Source organism: Leptonychotes weddellii, chromosome 5, assembly GCF_054177405.1.
Source record: "Leptonychotes weddellii isolate Sample4059 chromosome 5, ASM5417740v2, whole genome shotgun sequence".
Lineage (NCBI taxonomy): Eukaryota > Metazoa > Chordata > Mammalia > Carnivora > Phocidae > Leptonychotes > Leptonychotes weddellii.
Genome location: NC_138373.1, coordinates 123,566,341 through 123,586,562, shown reverse-complemented (window position 1 = coordinate 123,586,562; position 20,222 = coordinate 123,566,341). Strand labels below are relative to the sequence as shown.

General features: G+C 36.5%; 1 protein-coding gene across 10 annotated transcripts in view; it reads right to left on the bottom strand.

Annotated features, from left to right (window-relative positions):
* Nucleotides 1–2,276: 2,276 nt before the first annotated feature.
* Nucleotides 2,277–20,222, bottom strand: part of NAV3 (neuron navigator 3) — a 773,874-nt gene continuing 755,928 nt past the window's right edge. For all 10 annotated transcript variants that reach the window (XM_081822104.1, XM_081822099.1, XM_081822101.1 and 7 more), the window contains 6 exons: nt 16,937–17,091; nt 15,825–15,896; nt 15,036–15,232; nt 13,973–14,091; nt 9,455–9,658; nt 2,277–4,675 (listed from right to left, as the gene is read on the bottom strand). In XM_081822104.1, the coding sequence (XP_081678230.1) occupies nt 4,556–4,675; nt 9,455–9,658; nt 13,973–14,091; nt 15,036–15,232; nt 15,825–15,896; nt 16,937–17,091 (867 nt within the window). In that variant the 3' untranslated portion in view covers nt 2,277–4,555. The remainder of the gene's footprint in view (nt 4,676–9,454; nt 9,659–13,972; nt 14,092–15,035; nt 15,233–15,824; nt 15,897–16,936; nt 17,092–20,222) is intronic.

Here is a 20,222-nt window from a genome sequence, read left to right as displayed (position 1 = left end):
AATGTAAATTTTCTAGCAGCCACAGTAAAAACAAGTAAAGAGAATCAGGTGAATTAATTATAATACTATAGTTAATATAACCCAATATACTGACAGTGTTTTCATTTTAACATGTAATGAATGTAAAAAAAAAAATACTCAGTTGTTCATCAACTTCAACTCAATACTATGCTTTTCTAGAATATTAAGGTGCATTGTTAAAAGTTCCAATGACAAGGGTTTAGTATTTTTTTTAGTTTTATGGAAAACAACTTGAGAACTTCCATTTTCTTCTTATAAGATTATAGTTCAGAATGTACTATGTTTAATTTCTATGAATATGCTTTCTTATTGATGAACGCCTGCATAAATAAGAAATAATGGATACTTCATTCAGAAATGCAATATTTTATCTGTTGGTGACTCCCTCCATCCAAAAAAGCAAAACACAGTTGAAGCTTCTTTTAAAACAACTTATCAAAGACACAGAATTAACATTTTTTAAGGTGGCTTATCTCTTATAAAAATGTAGGGGTTTTTTTAAACGTGAAAATCCAAAAGGCTGAAATAAAGGCATTTGAACGTCTTCAAATTCAAATATAATTCATTTGATCATTAATTCTATCGTGTCTGAATTCTAAGTGTCTGAAAACAATCTTATGAAGAGATACTATAATTATCCCATTTTACAGATGAGGAAACTGGATGAAAGACATATATTTAGCGAGACTCTAATATTACCTTGAACGTATTTACAGATTGAATCCTGAGAGTATTTGTTATCCTACTGATATAATTAACTTGTTATAATGACAGCGTCATTTGAGCAGCTAATATTTATTCAAAGTTTCCTGAGGGCTAGGCATTGTTTTAAATGCTTTACAGATCCAAACCTAATCCCCCAACAGCCCTACAGGTAGATACTCTTAATAGCTCCATTTTTTCAATGAGGGAATTAAAAGACAAATTCTTAAACAAATTTTTTAATAAGTTGAAATGCTCCACATATTGTTCTCAAGAATGTTTGAAAATAGCCTAATACATATTTTATTAGTTTGTAATAATGGTTGCAAAAGCAGCTACCGTCTATGGAGGGCTTTGGAAGTGTTGGGCACTGTTCAAGGCATTTGCATGTCATAACCCATTTGATCGTCATGGTGATCTGTGTGGGGGGGATACTATTACTATCACTATTTTATAGGTAAGAAAACAGAGGCATCCAGAATGTGGGTAAACCGGCCAACATCACACAGAGAAGAATGACAGTGGTGGGATTCCTATTTGCAGCCTGATAGTGCACGTGTCAAATTGTACTCAAGTTTTGTATTAATGCAGGTTTTATCCAGATAGGATGAAATGTGGAAATTTCCTGCATTCCCCAAACTGTGAATGAAGACACGAATGCATGAGTTTTGGATGACTGACCCATTTTAACTAATGCCTCCCCCCCACCCACAACTGTTCCAATTCAAAAGTTTTCCGGTTTTAAAAATCAAAACCCTACTTATATCATCCAAATATACATTCTAATTAGTGGGGTTGGAACTCAAGGTATTTTTTTTTTAAAAATCTAATTTTAAAGGGAGTTTTCTTTTTATAATTTCTATTAAAAAATTAAGCACCACCAAAAATCATTCTGCTTTAACAGAATCTTTTAAAGCTAAAAGTTTAATAGAGGATTTAGTGAAATATAAACAAAGAAACACTTAATAAGTTGATTTAACTAATATCAACATTCTATTTTATATTAACTCATTTTATAATCAAGCATTTAGATAGACTAGTGAGAGTTTTCTAAAAATACCCACTGAACAAATTTCATTAAAAAATATATATCTCTGGTCTTCAGTTTATTTATTTACTAAAAGCTATGTGGTCCTCTCTATAAGGTATATAAAAGAAACATTTACACACATCCTTGTTGATGGCTCATTAATAGTACAAGCAACATTTTAAGGCTTGACACTTTTGGTGCATGATTATTCAGTTTTTCTCCATATATAGACACCACACCTTGTTGTCAATAAATAATTCCACTTTAATGGCAAAGTAATAATTTAGACAGATACAGGGTGCACATCTGCAAAAAAATATATGCAAGCTGGTTTACAAGCTAGAGGAACAATAAACCAATAGAAAATACATCATCCAGTTAAGTCCATTGACACCAAGTACTTATTATTGGGGCTTTACAAAGACTACAAAACTTTTCAGATGATTTATTTCACTGTTTCTGCCTATTTACATGATATGTTACATCAAAAATGTACAAAATATAAAATGTATACAGACAAATGTTTCACAAACTAGTTTAAGTTGTAAACTAGGTGAACCTACTGGGATGTATTGCAGGAATTTGTGTTTAGGATCATGTTTGGACTGTGTTTCTCAAAATGGCAGGGAAAGACTAGCAATTTCTTTTAGATCACATATCATACAAGGGCAACTAGTCACTCATCCAGCTACATATACTGATGTTTTACGACAGCTCTGATCCATGTTTGAGGCTTCAAAGTCAGGGTGACAATTCTATGTGCATAAATTCAGTTCAGGTTTCCCTTGGGGCAATAGCACCGTGTAGGACCTATAGACTGAGCGACACTCTGAAAACGGCACAGATGTCTCGTGTTGTTATTGTTCTATAGCAACTGACCCACGGGTGGTCACAGAGAGTAGCACCAATTCACGTCCTGAAAGCAACCCATCTTCACGCTCCTAGAACAAGGCTACACCATGGCCTAGCCCTTCGGTTCGGAAAACTCAAAACCCCGCCCTCTGTGCGTGGTGGTAACTTCTGCCATGATTCCAATTGGTTTTCATGCACGCTCTTTAAAGCCTGCCACAACAGATGCATTTCGGACATTTTTACTCTTCCAAAAGCTTATTGGCTTCATGTACAGTTTTGAAGCATGCTCACTCTAGCACTGATCGCTCCTGCATCGTCATAACAACTGTAAATACAGGACAAACACACCAGATAATAACAGCTTTGAGGGTTTGCATTCTGTATTTGTTTGCAATGTACAGGAAATCTCAGCAAGTGAAACACCTCTTAACACCGACAGGATTAAAGTACATTTGTGTGTGTGTGTATGTGTGTGTTTGTTTCGATTTGTGCAAGATTTTTAACATGATTATTTACAATCCCTACCCAGTAGACTGTGCAAATCTAACCTTCTTTTACAGTATAAACGCTTCTTCCACAGTGACTTCACTGCTTCAGTGTTCTTTAATGCTGAATTTCTCATGTACAACAATAGCAATCAAAACGACATGCTCCAAACTAAGAGGAATAGTACGAATAATAATCAAAAGAGGAGGGGAGGAAAAGCCAAATAGTTGTGCTCATGTTGCATGTACTGCTTCCAGCTCTGCTGGCTAAGAATTCCAAATCTCCCTCCTTCTACAACTCTTTTGCCTAGAACTGGATGGAGGGTAGCCACATGTCTTCACTTTGAAGTGATGGTCAAAGAGGGTTTCTGGGCTAACTTGAACATTTTGGAGGAGAGGCGATCTATTCCCAAGGTAAAAATACTGATCTTTCTCCTATCCAATTCTTCCAAAAAAAAAAAAAAAAAGAACCCCTGAAATAAGAAAAAAAACAAAAAACAAACCCCAAACAGATATCTAGAGATGAGGCTACTGTGTTAACTGGTGTTGCTTGGTTATAAAATGAAAAGACAGTGGAGATTACCAATGGTTTAGGATTTAAACCAACTGTTAAACTGTCGTAGAAATCTGTTTTAAGGCAGTGAGACAGCACCATAGGAAATGTTCCTTCTTTCACTGAAAAGGCTCCAACAAATAAAGCCCTAAGAAAGCCTTTTGTCAGTGTTGACTAATAATTGGTATAAAACTCTTGTTAAGGGAGTGGGCAGGTGGTTTAAAACAACCTTATAAAACCTGTGGTAAAAACAACCTTATAAAACCTGTGATCATACACGAGAAAGTTGGCGGAGCACATCATGTGAACGTGGCAGTTAAGAATGACATTGGCACGTCTCCAGCTGGCCGTGGTCGCGTCTTCCTGGCGGTCGCACAATTCCGCTCGTGCCGACGGAGGACTGGCCTCTTGGCTTCGTTTTGGAATGGGGTGAGCGCACAACACAAACGCTGCTGGAGCCCTGTGACCAGCACCATGGGGCACGAAGGAGGTTGCACGGAGAAGAAGGGGCCCTGCTTGGGGGGAGGACGGCCCCTCAGAGGAAACAAAAGGAAGGGACAAAAAAGGGCTGCATTGTAAACTTTTAAAGAGGAAAAAAACAGAAAGTCCAGTTTGGCTCTCCCGTGTGCAATCGATTCCGTTGCCCTGTCCTTAGGGTCCTTCCCAGTTGAGTAATGGAGCCGGACATCACTCCAAGGATATAAAAATGCCTAGAAATAAAATAAAGTTAAGCTTCCGTTTCAGCTGAGCATCTTGGCCGTTCCGACTTAGTTCTGCTGCCTCCTCGGAGACCACGACTCTGGGTCAGGGCCCTCGACAGGGTGCTTTCATATGGCAGTGGGTTAGTGAAGATACCTTACTTGTTAAACCTTTCGAAAAAGCATAGTCTCTTCCCCTAACTTCTTTCACCCTCTAGAGAGTAGATTCAAGAGATGAATCTAGAATGTCTTCATGGTGGCTGGTGCTATCGCTGTCACAGCTTTGGGTGCCCGAGTAATTGGCTGCTTCTTGGAGTTTCATTAGCATATTCATCTGAAGAAAGAAAAAGAGACATCGATGTAGGCAGTGATGCAGTGAGTGAGCCAGCCCCGCCAAACACTCGGCCCTGAGCCACAGGGACGCAGCGCGCCTCATCCCATCCAAGCGAAACGGGAAAACCATTTCAGATTTGCATTCGTCGCCTCCGGCTCCTGTCCCGGTTCTCCCAAACGTGGCTACACCACCAAACCATAAGGACAGAATCGGGCCTCTAGAGAGCTCTTTTATTTGGGGTTGTGAATGAATACGGCTCCAGCAGGGAGACGGGGAAAGAAACTGTATCACAGCTGGACATCCGGGCTCGTTGCAGGAGAACACGCCAAGCTTCCCGGCTTTTTGGCGGGGAGAGGCAGAAAGCATTGAATGGCAAGTGAAAGTCAGGAAGGCTCGTACACACACAGGCGCGCACACAGGCGCGCGCGCGCGCTCCCCGGAGAGAAGGAGGGGATGGGGTGGAATGAAGCCAGCTGCTGCACACAAGCGCACCATCTGCTGTTTAGGAGCTGACCTCGAAGGAGGGGATTGAACGAAGCGGACCATGAGTGCTTGAGGAGGGAGAGGGAAAGAATCACTGTCAAGTTTCTGTTGTTGTTGCATTGCTGGCTAAAATATGATTGATATATCACTGAAAACAAAAGCCACCTTCTGGAACAATAGCAGCTGTCTCGGATTTCCCAGTGGATAGGACAATGGTAATGTTTGTTCCAGGAGAAGGGACATACGCGTGAAGGCACCTAGGGAGACAGACAGCTAGCGTGTCCATGTACTACAAAATAAAAGGCAGCCACCTTGCTTGGCTTTTGATAGATCCGCAGATCCACCGTTAGAGAAAAAAGACTGTTTAAAAGCAAATTGTGGATACACTGTTCAACGATTTTAGAAAGCGCAGGAGAACTGGCACAAGTCTTCATGAAAGGAGTAAGACTTGTTTTCTTGTCAAGGGTTTCTAGAAATTGTCCTAATCTTTATGTTGTCTAATGCATAGTAATTTTATTATTTTACAAAGTAATCCCAGTTGTTCTTTTTTTTTTTTTTTTCCAAATTAGAGAACTGGAGAATCCGATCCAATAAAAAAGAGAAATCTAAAAAAAGGATTCCTTAGGCATATGTTAAGCTATGGACGCTTGTGTGCTCGGTGTAAAATGCGTGTTCAATAAACGTTTGTGAAATCGATGATAAACTGGTAATCACCAATTTTAGCAAGCGTGCCTCTCTTTAAAATATGCTACAGTGATAGCATATTTTAAAGTAATTTTAATATTCTTCAGGACAATATTTTTCAACATAATTGTTAGTCTCTCTGAATTTATTAAATCAGCTACATACAGATATGAAATGAAAATAGTTAGTGACAACCTCTCAAACCCCATAAGGCAAAAAGCCAAATGTCTCCATCAACACATACTTTCTCTCTCTCCCTGTCTCTCACCCACACACCCCTCCCCTCATGCATGTTCATATTGCCTCCCTCCTTTTGATGTCAGTTCCTCTGTCAATAGTCGCTGGCTGTATGTTCAAGCATTTGGGTGAAGATCATTTGTAAAACACAATTGTGTGCTGAGTCCTCCTGATTTACTAAGAGTAGAAATTGTAAATGACGTCTGTTTAAAGGGGTATGATTCTAACCTCAGTCACAAATGTTTGAAATCACTTGAATGCTGAATGTTGTAAAACTTTTATGGTGTAATAGAAGTGTCATTGAAGTCTTAATCTTTGAAGATGGTGCCATACAGAAAATATGCTTTATTAGAATAAGTTCCAAGTCTTAGATTCATAATAAATGTACACACGAGATTTAATTTGCCTTCTCATAGTGTTGCTTTGTGCATTCAAGTCAAAGGGGATTACAAGCGGGGGCAAGGTTACAAATATGATCCAATAGTCACTGAGATAGATCATTATTCTCTGCAAAAGAATGTCCCTCCTCTCCTCTCTTTTGCCTTCCCCACATCCATAGTCATAAATATAACGTCTATCATTTGTAACACGTTGCTCAGGTCCTTATCACCCCTGCTATAACCAATCTGCCGGGCTCCCAGTCTCCATCTTCTCTTCTTTAATCTATCTTCTGCTCTGTTACTAACGAGATCTTTATAACCTGCAAATCTAGCTAAGGTAAGTGCCCTGCCCAAACACCTTTGATAGTCCTCATTATCTGTGTGATAAAGTTTTAACTTCCTACAAAGATAAACAAGCCTCGGCACAATCTAGCAATTGCAGACTTTTGTAGCTCTAATTCTTCTTGTCCCTTTTGTTCTAATCCCATCAATCTGCATAGAGCATTTTTATTCATAATCATTTTTATTACACTGTTCTACGTTTCACCTGCTGCTTCCTTAATTTTGGACGTCCTCCATCCAACCACATGATGAACTTTTATTCTTCCTTCCAGACGCAGCTCAAGAATCTCCACCTCTGTGAAGCTTTCTCTTAATCACTTCCTCAATGGACTCTCAACTTTATCTAGCATGTGACTCTACCATTATTTTACTGTAATTTATATATAGGTAGATGTCTCTCTCCACTAATGAACTGTGAGCTTCTTGAGATCAGAAATGATATTTTATTTATCTACCAGGTCTTAGCCCTGAGGACATACTTATTAATACTTGTTGAAAGAATGAATGAGTTTGTTGATGATGAACAAAATACTGTGAGATGCACCAACAACTTGTATCCTTGTTCATAGCCAACATATTTCTGACATTAAATAGTGGATTTTTTCCAAATATTTTTTATTTAGATTGGATGGCAAATATATTTTTACTTGATGCCAGTAATTATAGGATGATAACAAAATAAAAGCAGATGGAATATTTATTTTCTTATCAGAAGGTGCTTGATCCAAAGATTTACTTTTAGATGATAATAAGTCTTTTACTATTTAACACGCCATAATCCCCTATTTCTTTTTTTTTTTTTTTTTTTTTTAAGATTTTTTTATTTATTTATTTGAGAGAGAGAGTGAGAGAGAGAAAGAGCACAAGACGGAGGAGCGGGAGAGGGAGAAGCAGACTCCCCGCCGAGCAGGGAGCCCGATGCGGGACTCGATCCCGGGACTCCAGGATCATGACCTGAGCTGAAGGCAGTTGCTTAACCAACTGAGCCACCCAGGCGCCCTAATCCCCTATTTCTTAAGATGTTTAGTTGGGCAGCCGTTTTAAGTCAGATTTTTTAACCCCAATTTTCACTCAGTATGGGAGACTCTGGATCTCTTTTCCATACTAGAAGACAAGAGCTTTCAGAGCCAGGGAAGAGTGCTGGATGGGTTTAGCTGATCAGGATTGTGGGAACTGGGAAGTTGAGGGCATCCCCTAAGGGTCCCTTACTCGACAGTTTAATTCTCAAAACAAACTCTGTAAAACCTCTCCTTACCTGGAACAGACACAGTATATCAACATGCAAAGGCAAGACTAGAGTTTATAAAATTCAGATGTAATAACTCATACTTGTATCCTAAAGTTTATATTTACTCTGTTAAATATTAAACCATTCTATCAGCAATTAATTAGTATTTGCTCACAATTATGCTGCATCCAAACCAATTCCTCCACCACTGTTGATTTCAAGTTATGTATGAGCTAAAGGGCCTACTACCTGTTAGAAAAAGAAAGGTCCAGGCCCTTAAGGATTTTACGGTCTAGAGCAAAAGTCCAATGTAGGAAGTCCTATATAGGAGTTCTCTGGACTCTCATCAGGCCTTTGTATATACTTCCATGACTCTACAGAGCCCTTTGAAATAGCACGCACAATTGTATGTGTGTGTGTGTGTGTGTGTGTATGCCTTTTGCCGTGGAAAAGATCTTAAAAATCTATCAGCTTGTTTACATGTCACCCCCAAAATATTAAGACTGGTCAGCTGAGATGATAATGTATATATGTTGGGTTGTGGGTATAAGAATATTCCATAAAATGTCAAGTCATTTTATGTTGTTGGGTATAGTTATAGGTTATGATTTTTAATCATTTCCTTTTTTGTTTTAAATAACATAATGGCCTTTATTTCAGTATCTTTTCTTTCTGTATTGATTGTACAAGTCCAGTGATTTCTTTAGCCATAGAATGGTAAGCTAATAAAGACATTACACCTGACACCAAGCCATACAAATTCATCCATAAACATGAAAAAAATACATAAAAAAAAAAATCTTTTTCCAATAATACCACTTACTTAATATTCTCAGAGTACTCATAGTTTGGAGTTTTACCGACCTTTCTTAAACCATATGGAACTTCAAATTAAGAAAGACAGGGAGAATCAGAGGGAATAACTTCCCTTTGATTTCCAAGTCAGTTTAGTCTTCTCTACTGTAGGCAACAAAAGACTAACTATAAGTCTAGTCAGACTAGTTGATATATGTAAAAGATTCTTTAGTTCTCCAAGTGTACATTAGATTATATTCTTTTTTTTTAAATTTAAGAACAAAATTCAGTTTTCTCTTAAATACCTAGTGAAGTGAGTCATGTAATGTTGAAGATTTATTAATTTATTTACATAATTTTCTGTATAATAGGATAAAAATTATGGTCACAGAGTTCAGCCCGGTTTTAGTGTTTCTTGATTGTTAAGCATACAAGTTTGGTCTTTCATTTTTAAGAATTTCCCCCGATGAAAGTAGGCCAAAGGCAAAAGAGTTAAAAACTGAATACCTATATCAGAACAGTTCCAAATACCACCTAAGATAACTAGTATCTTTGATACAAATGACTACATATTGATGACCACCACTGTTGTTAAGATAGTATTAGAAGACTCACACATCAGCTTCTTACCAGAGGATCCCCTTCTGTGTCACTCTGTGGAATGTGCTTCGAGGTTGAGGCTTCCTTAGTGGCTATGCAGCCCTCATACCCAACATCTTCTGGTCGCAACTGAAGTAATGCTGGACCATCCTGAGGCAGAGATGCCGAGCTCCATGGGTATGTGTCAAGCACCCACTTTGAGGGGTCTTCCCAAGGTGCCCGTTTCCCATACATCTAAAAAATGATCACATATTTAATACATATCAAATACATTTCTATTCGGTAAAACAGGTGACCACTAATTGAGTGATTCCTTTGCACATTGAGTTCTTATGGGACTTTCAAGGGAATTGGGTCCATATACAATTTTCCAGATTGTAAATATATGTCTACATAACTCTCTTTCAACTTGAAGGAGAAATAAAATAAAGATGAACATCTGGGATAGATGGTCAGCATTTGGGAGAGAGTATGAAGGGGGTTTATTTTAAGCCTCTAACTCTTTTTTTTTTTTATAAGGGGGTTTATTTTAAATGCATATAGAAATCACTGCTCACATTGACCTTTATTAGTAATTTTATAAACCAAAAGAAAACTCACAGTTGAGGAAGAAAAGTTACAGCGATGGAGAATTGAAAAAAGCTATGCTAGACACTAAATAGAGTTCTCTACTAAAGTGCACTTTGCAAAGATAATAAATAAAGTTAAGAGATTTTTTCTCCGTCAACGTCACTCTACTCAAATTTTCTTTGGAAATAAAAACACTTTCTCTGATAATCATTTTCTCCGGATTAATTTCCTCTAATAATCTCATTGCTTCCTGTAAAAATTCTTTTTAGATGTTTATTTATAAGGCCAGCAGTAAAAGAAGAGGAAAATGGGAAATGGAAGCATTAATGTTGTCAGGACTCAAATGGAAGCAAAGAGTCGGTAAGAAAGAGATGATAATGGCTAAAGTACTGGTAGTGGAGGAGAGGGGAGAAGGTGAATATAAGACATGTTGAAAGTTTTTAAGCTGGAAGCAAGATTGAAACCAAATTAGGAAGGGCACACTGCAGAGGTGGAGGTGGAATGGACTTTGTAAACAAGTACAAGGCTGCAGGGGGACAGAAAGAAAAGCTAAAATGCAGGGAGGGGCACCTGAGTGGTTCAGTCAGTTAAGCATCTGCCTTCTGCTCAGGTCATGATCTCAGGGTCCTGGGATCGAGTCCGGCATCAGGCTCTCTGCTCAGCGGGGAGTCTGCTTCTCCCTCTCACTCTCCTTCTGTGCTCCCTCTCTCTCTCATTCTCTCAAATAAATAAATAAAATCTTAAAAAAAAAGTAACTAACTAAAATGCAGAGAAGAGGGCAGTAACATGGCCAAACTAGGTCTTTGATGTACTTCTGTCCTGCCTTGACCTGCTCCTCCTTCCCTCCTGCAATCCTGGTTCCCAGGTGCTATCTGGTCTCAGATAGCACACTGTGAGGTGTTCTACATGGCTTGTTGGCTTTTTGTGGTTCAGAGACAAAAGCAAAATGGTGGATACTGACACCACAAAAGGCATAAGGATTGCCTTGGAGTTATCTTTTGGGTTTCTCCTGGAGGAACTGTATGAGGTTGTGTCAGCCTTGCCTTGAGTAAAAGAGAAAAAGAGAAAGAGAGAAAGAGAGAGAGAGAGAGGGAGAAAGCAAGCAAGCAAGCCAGCAGGCCAGGTCCTGGTATCTGTGTATTGCTTGGGAGATAATGGCAGGAGTAGCAATCACTAGATTTTTTTTTTTTTTATGGTTATCTTGTTTTGGAGCAAAAGTTTCCTCTCAGTTAAAAACCTACTTTATGGAGCTATAAGAGATAGCTTGCTATCCAACTTAAGCTAATTGAAGGAAAATGTGTAATTCTTGGAATGTAAATGTTACAAAAAGAATATGAAGGTCTAGAATCAACTGATGCCAGCCTTTTAAAGAATCATCAAGGACAGCAAGATTGGAGGTGACCAAATGCTAAAGAGGTCCAATTCGAAATTTCAGTGAAAAATAGATATTATAGAAAAATAATTGAAAGAAGATTTAAATATTGAAATATTATAAAATAATAAACTATTAAATATTTAAATATTTAGAATACTATAAATTGATTGTTGACATTTCAATAAAGGTAGAATCACCAGAATAAAAATCAGAATCCATTGTATCACCAGTGTTTTTTTCCAACTAGAACATCTGACAGAGAGCATTCCCTACATGGTTCCTCATCAAAGCATTCATTTGAAAAGAGATTTTTCTATTCCTCTCAACTCAGATTTTCATCTTTGCAATCAGGCTTTTTTTTTTTCCTCTCTTGCTCCAATTCGAGGTTCTTTGTTACCAGTAGATCCAAGGGAATGGTTCATAACACATATGAGTCCTTTTCGTACAGAAAACATCTATGGACCACCCCAGGAATATCATCTGCCAATGGACTTCTGGCTGAGCACAACCTTCAGTAGCAATGAGAACTGTCTACCCACCAGAGGGTTTTCCTTTCTTATCTCTCCTGTGTGCTGGATTTCCCCCCTTACTCCCTACATCATGGTTGATTCAGCATTTACACTAACCTACTACTAAACTTCTAGAACCACAGTGAGAAACGAGACATTTTTATCCTTCTTCAAAAATAATTTTGAAATATCTCTCAGTTTTAGTCTGGGAAACTGGCATTACTCTAATGGTTATACTTTCACCTAAATGGAAGCTTTTTAAAATTATAATTCTCAGGATAGTGTTTTATAAGTAATACTGATTTAAGTATTTAAAAAAGAACTGATGCAGTTTTAAAAAATAAGACTTAAGGAAGTTAAGGATTGTTAGGTATTACTGTTTTTGAGTTGGTAAAATCTTCTTTTTCTTTATCTGTATTAGCAAACACATATGAAATAAAGAGGATTTTGTATATAAAGACTTGGATGACAGCTTATTAATACTGAAACTGTATGAAGAGAACCTTCATTTAAATATTATTTTTAAAAATTATGACTTCTAGCATATTATAAATTTTCACACAAATTTCTTTTTTGTATAAAATGACTGAAATTGAGAGACTCAACTCACATCTTAGCATAACAGTTTCAGAGGAACCCAGAAAAGTGAGATGTTATACTTAAAAAATAAAAACCTTTGGTATAGTCTTGTATTTTGTTGGAACCAAACAACAACTGGGGCTAGATTGGCTCATACCCATCAGATATGAAATTGTATTACTTAAATCTGGAATAAAACCAGTGGATAGCATGCTCTAGGATCAGTATCTCTGAACATCCTCAGTGCATCCACCTAATATTTATTCACCATGTTCACCAGAACCATCATGATGGTTCTAAATACTGCCCTTCTGTTCTACTAGGTGAGGAGAGTGTACTGGTCAAAGGAAGGGAAAGGAAGGAGTATCATAACCAGTGTCTTTTTAAAGGGTAAAATACTTAACACAGCATTGCAGATGACAAAATATGAAAAGCAAGAACTATATCTTAATCCTAGGAGCAGTTGCGATAATCAGAGATAGAGATGCCTAAGCAAAAACTTCCTAAACTTTGGCCGAGTTGTTGAAAAGATTAGATTCTTTTTCTTTTACAGTAAGTTGGATGATTAAGCAGTAAAAATCTTAAAGATTCAACCTTGAGTTTTACAATTCTACAATTTCATGAAATCTCAAATCCAATTTAAGGAGACAGTATATTTTGTTGAAGAAACAGAATTTTCTTTTTTTTTTTTTTTTTAAGATTTTATTTATTTATTTGAGAGAAAGAGAGACAGAGAAACAGCATGAGAGGGGAGAGGGTCAGAGGGAGAAGCAGACTCCCTGCCGAGCAGGGAGCCCGATGCGGGACTCGATCCCGGGACTCCAGGATCATGACCTGAGCCGAAGGCAGTCGCTTAACCAACTGAGCCACCCAGGTGCCCCAGAAACAGAATTTTCTTATTAGTGATGTATTTTGACTTTTTCATTAAGAGTACATAGAAGAGACAGCGTAGCCCCTCATGACATAAGGTAGATGAGAGGAACAGCAGAGATGCTGCTAAACCAACCTGCCATAGATCTTAAAAAGTCAACTGCCTTAGAATTTAGAGCATTCCCTCAAAATAGTAAAGGATCTTGCAAGTGATGTTAAAGGGCTTCAAACAATGAAACATACTAAAAACAGGGAACCCGTAAGCAAAAACTACTTGTTGCAAACTATATGATAAGAGAATAAATGATCAAGGCCCTTGTTAACATGTCTGTCTTATAAGATATAGAACTGTCTAATTAACTGGCTATCAACTGACTGCTATTACCCATGGCAATAAGTTAGTTTGGCCTTAAATGGGTAGTTGTTGGAATAAAGGTTTTCTCCTTCCTCTATATATTTATTTTCAGAACAGAATACACAAATAAATAAAGTGTTGCATACTAGTTGATTTTTAAAACTTTACCAGTATATTTATATAGTTCAGGCCTTCAGTTTTCTGTATAAATACCCAGAGAAAAGAATGTTTTTTGCTTTAAAGGATGATTTTGCTTGTTTTTAAACAGTAAAGAAAATTGAGTACTATACCTGAAGACCTTCTCTCACTGCCTCCAGAATGTAAGGTACCAAAGAATAGTTCCAGAGATCCATGAACCACACTCTAGAACCTTCTACATCCATAGGGCAAGGGAGGAAAAGTCGGGGGCCTAAGAAGAAGCAAACCATTTTGAGAACCATTATATGTAACAACCTAAACACACAAATATTCAAGACATCATTTGGGGGGAATTAATAATATGTCTTGCAGGATTCTTAAACAATTACAATCTTGACCAGCTTGATTACTATCAAAGTATGTTTTACTGAAGACTCAATGTCCTGAACTCTCCTTCCTTTTACCCTAAAATCTTAATCTTGAACATAACATATTGGAGTTAAGAGAAACCTTAAAGGTCATAATCCAGTCAACCTGCCCCATTTTATAGATGATGAAACTGTGCTGAAGTAAACTGCCAAATATAAAATATGTTATTATTTGCAGAGTGGGACTCAGCCTTGGTCTTCTGATTTCAATTGTAAAGTTCTTCTTTTTCATTTACCTTGTATCTTTGGTGAGTACATCTTTATAATCCATCACAATGGGAAAGAGACTTCTATACATGCAATTTAAGAAGCATTAGAAAAATAAACATCTTTATGCCAACTAAAGAGAAGTAATTCAGTTTTGCTTTAATGAAAAGTATGAAACACCTCAGTTATCCATAAAACACCTAAATTATTTCTAACTAAAATCTTCTCTCATGACTATATTTGATGTGAGCCACTGGCTAAAATTTGTTTTTAGCATAAAAAGGGACTTTAAACAGATATAATTTATTTCAAATGGTTATCTGATTTTTAAATATGTGTCTATATTAAACTCATGTGATTTCAGTCAAATCTCAGTAAACCATAATTGTCAGGCAAAATGAATCTAATCAGACATGTAAAGCCTAGAAGAAGGCAGACTTTCAGAAGAAAAAAGAAATTAAATCTTTGGGAGCCTGAAAAAAAATGAACTTTACTTGTTATTTTCTACCATCCAATCTGGTCATTGTTACCACATAGTCTTAGGTCCTGGAAAATGGCACAGTGCAGTTTTGGAACTCACCAATGGTAACATCAGAAGAACTGTGTGTTTCCAAAAAACTGTTGAGATGATGCCATGTCTTAGGAATCCAATCTATAATTTTGACTAAGTCATTATTGCGTATGTTCCTTTCAATCTCTATCTCTATCAGTTTCCTTCGAAGATATCTGCCTAAAAAGCCTTTCACTGGTTCTGTGTGGTTTGCGCATAGCACCCACCTACAAAAAGACAAAACAAAACATAACAAAACAAAACCAGAAATCTTTAAATAAATTAAGTTTTAAGTCCACAGTATTCTCTTTCCAATATAAATGAAGAATATTGCCATGTCAATTGGTGGCTCCTTTTAATGATCAAAGGGGTTAGGAGATCTATTAGCATTCGAGGTATACAAAATAACTAACTTTTCTTTTTAAGCTAAAGCGAAGCTCATGTGCGTCAGAAATGAGTGGGAGTCTACATGCTGAGTACTCTTCTGTAGGAGAATCACAAATCCTGAAATAGGAACTCTCTTCACATTCCTCACACTTTGAAGAAAAGTGCTCTACTTTAGCTGGTGACATAGTGAGCAGGACAAACATTTCTTTCCTTTCCTTTCTTTTTTCTTTTCTTAAGAAATACTTCTGATTACAGGTTGAGGATTACAAAATGTCTGCTTGAGAAAGAGTGTTAGAAGAAGTGAGAATTATTTTCACACCACAGGTCACTACTGGCAGGATCTGTCAATGTACAAATGGAAAAACACTAACCAAAAGCAAACTGAAAGAGACAATACAAACAAACAAAACAAAACATTCAATTTATCTTTACCTGAAATTGTGATGCAGCTCTAGATTTGGTGATGAAGAAACTCCCTGATTCATTGTTCCAATAATATATGGACTGGAAAATAAAATAAAATATGTAGATGTGCTGAAGGTAATAGAGATTAGTCTATTAAAATTGCCTTAAAAACAATGTAGGTAAATATGGATTATTCCATTTTAACATTAAGCTTTAAAAGGGTAATTTTGTAATGTTAGGTTGAAAAATGACAAAGATCATTGAGCTGGAAATTTGGATTTGGGGCTCTAATTTCAGCTCTAGCATCCTAGGAGAATCATTTTACCTTTCTAAGCCTGAGTTTACTCATCTATAAAATAAAAAGGCTAGACAGAATAATCACAGGATTATCTAATCTCATTCTAACATCTTATGAATCGTATGATTATACTCAAATTCATTAATTTTTCCTTTTCTTATTTCATAGATATTTTAAAGTTTCTTAATGATATGAGAAAATTTGTAGTTTTGTTTCAATGCTAATTTTATGATGATCTACTTTTAACATTTAAAAAATCTCTAGCAGAGATTAATTGGGATATTGTACCATTAAAACTAATATTTAGGTTACTCTTATAGGTCCTTCCTTTAGAGGCCATACTATAGTGAATCTTTAGTGAGTTTTCAGATTTTTTTATACCCTACTTCAAGCTTTACTTTCATTGTAAATAGTTAAAAATTAGACTCATTAATGGAGATATATCTGAATGCATTACATTTATCTTTATAGGAAGGGTGAATTTAAACTTTGATATGCAGTAAAAATGAAACCAGAGCTCTAGAGCTTCATTTTAATTCTTAATTTCCTTGATCCAAACATTCTGTCATTGACATTGGTTTCCCAGACCTTCTGCATATCTGTAGAAGCTAACACCATCAAGTAAATCATGTTTCATTAAGTTACCTGGAACACAATTGTTGAATGAATAAATAGATGTTTCAAGAAATGCACAGGGATTTTTTTGGAAATATGTTATAATATTAATGAAAGCTTCTCAAATTAATGGCATCCACCATTGGTTTTAAAAGGTATAAAGACATAAGAAACAAATTTGATCATTTTTTCGTATTTCATCACTCAAAATATTTCATAAGCATACCATTTGTTGTATTTACAGTTGAGAAAACCATTGAAGATATCACTCAAAGAGCCCACATGATGAAGATTATCAAGAATTATTACAACAGGAAGTTCTACACCATTATTATCAGCACTGCACTGTTCAGCCAGGTTAGCTAGATACTGTTGCAACTCCTTGAAAAAAATAAAGAAAACAAATACATCAATGATAAATTTATACCAATGGCAAGCAATTCATAGTTAGGGAATAGCACACTTTGCCATCCAGTATCTTTGATTAAAACACATAGGTCATTCCAATGATACAAAACAAAGCAAAAAATATAATGCCGAGAGGATATATTTTTTAAAGAAAAGAGCAAAGAGAAAAACCAGTACAGAACAGCTGCAGCAAATATAAAATTGTGAAAACAAAAGCATGTTTCTCAGTTGTTGTCTCCCCTTAAAAAAAAAAAAAAAAGGAGAGTGGGGGGAGCGAGTTCTGGATATGAGCTCTCATAATAAATCACAGATATTGAGACTTCATTCTTGCTTTTAGTATTACAACGATAAAAGTGGATTTTAGCAAACCTTATAAGAAGTCCAAAATGGCACACCTAAGTTTCCACTAATACTTTAAATGTTTTAATTCCAATTCATTTCAATAGGGTGCATGAAACCACAGCCCAGGACTTGGACAGAAGTATGGTTATTATTTATAATCTGTATGCAACTTCTGTGATTTTAAACAAATATAAAATTTGTTATATTTCCCTGGGTCACTTGACATTAGCATTTAGCATTTCTTGAGCTTCTTGGTTTTTTTCTACAGGTATTATTCCTTTCTAATAGCTTTTAATCTAAATATGATAACCAGTTCACTGATTGACTGCTCTCACAGATGGGTAGGCCAGACACATAATTAGGTTTCTTAAAATTATCCTAATCAGTAAGAGCATTTCCATAATATTTGCATATTTACAATGACATTTTCAATTTGTAAATCTTGCTCAGGGTTAAAAAACAATTCCATGATTCCAATTTCTGGCAGCCAGGTGAATATATGAACCACTCACCCTAGAGGCCTCCTCCTCTGTCTGTAATACTACTTTTAGAACTAAAGGCAGAAAAGGATCAGGCCAGGGTTTTGAGGTATTTAGTAATATATTCATTTAAGTTTAAATATAAAATTTATTAGAAAACTAATGCACTGTATATCTTACATCGAGCCAATCACATTGAATAAATATAGCCTACATCAGAGAATACAGAAAAATAGATTTAAAATAATGAATAGTCTGGAGAATTTCATTTATCTTAAAAGACAAAAATGGAATTTATATCAATAATCTACCCATATTAAGGGCACCTGGGTGGCTCAGTCGTTAAGCGTCTGCCTTCGGCTCAGGTCATGATCCCAGAATCCTGGGATCAAGCCCCGCATCGGGCTCCCTGCTCGGCGGGAAGCCTGCTTCTCCCTCTCCCGCCCCCCCTGCTTGTGTTCCTGCTCTCACTGTCTCTATCAAATAAATAAATAAAATCTTAAAAAAAAAAAAATCTACCCATATTAAGTCATTCACTCATTTATAAAACGTTGACTGCCTATCTTCTACGTTCAATGCTCTAGACAATCCCTGAGGTGTACAAAAATAATGGATCATCGTTCAAGTTAGTAAGTTTAACATTAATTATGAACTGAATCAAGTACTTTTCTGGGCATAGGGGTTAAAAAGTCTTCCCTTGTAGGCTTTAAGATGGTCACATTAAATACTAAAATTTAAATATGATAAATCATTTGAATACAATGTCATAGTATATTAGGAGCTATGAGAGGTCGGGGAGGAGATTTTGCCTAGGTGGTAGATATCAAGGAAAGCTTGAAAGGAAAGAAAAGGAAACGCTGGAGCTTGGGAGGGTGATAGGTACATACATAACTAACAAATGTACAAAATGCAATGTAAAATATCCCATGAGAGAGGTTAAAAGAGAGACGTGGTCTGTAGGAAGAAGGAGGATTACTTCGAACTGGGGGATCCTGATGGACTTATAGCGAGGTGGAATTTGAGATGAATTCGAATAATGAGTAGAATTCCAAATGATAATTATGCAGTTATTTATCCTTTCAAAACACCTTAGCAAGCACTTATTATGTTTCAGGTACTCTTGGCACTAAGGATTCAGAGATTATTTCTCCATTCCAGGAATTTAGAGTTGATAAGGAGAGGTCAAGAAGTAAATCACAAAAACAGTGTGGTAAGTGAAATGCACAAAACACAATAGGGAAACTTAAGAGAGGCACCTCATCCGGACGTGTTGTTCAGAGAACAGGGTACTTGGGGACAAACTATTGAAGTACAGATAATAAAGAGTGGAAGCTGGAAGGTGTGAGTGTGTGATGTGTTTGGGGAAATAGTAAGTGCTCTGTTGTTACAAAAGAAATTGTTCATGGTAGTGGTGGTTGCAATGAAAAAGAAAATAGACTTTGAATCCATGCAGAAAAATTTGGATCTTTCTATATAAACAAATGTGAACCATTGACTTGTTTTGCTTTGTTTTTTTCAGTAGGGAAAGAGCAATTTATTTATCAAAGGAAACATAAATATGAAGGAAATAATGATTAATTAGAAATGGAAAAAGCATTCAAGAAGCTTATTGCCCAGAATAGTGGGTTACGTGTGTGTGTGTGTGTGTGTGTGTGTGTGTATAAAAAAACAAACTGTAATTCACAGTAAAAAAACAATGTATCTGGGTTGCCTGGATGGCTCAGTGGGTTAAGTGTCTGCCTTCAGCTTATCCCAGGGTCCTGGGATCGAGTCCCGCATCGGGCTCCTTGCTCAGCGGGGAGCCTGCTTCTCCCTCTCCCTCTGCCCCTCTGGCGCTCTCTCTCTCTCTGACAAATAAATAAAATCTTTAAAAAAATAATGTATCAAAAAATCATACACCAAAGATTTTGTTCAGAGTGTGTAAACCTTACTTGTACTGCTGGGAAAGACTTTCTGGTGGTAGTATTATTTGCTATTAACTTTTTATTTTTAGGATTAGGTAATGTTTTGATGCTTAAAAATGGAAGAAGAGCTTTCCAAATAGAGGGAAAAGAATAATCAAAGGCATAAATACAAAAAATGTGGTAGGAAAGAAGCTGGTAGTATATCTTTTGTGAATATAAATGTGAAGTAAGTTGGAAAGAAGAGTTTGCAACCTGGAATGATTTGAAAGGTTACTGGACTTTTCCTGTTGGCAACAAATACTGAATGTTATGTCTGGGGTTCTGCGTAATATAGTCAGAATCATGATTTCAAAGTGTGGTAAGTATATTGTAGAGGAGG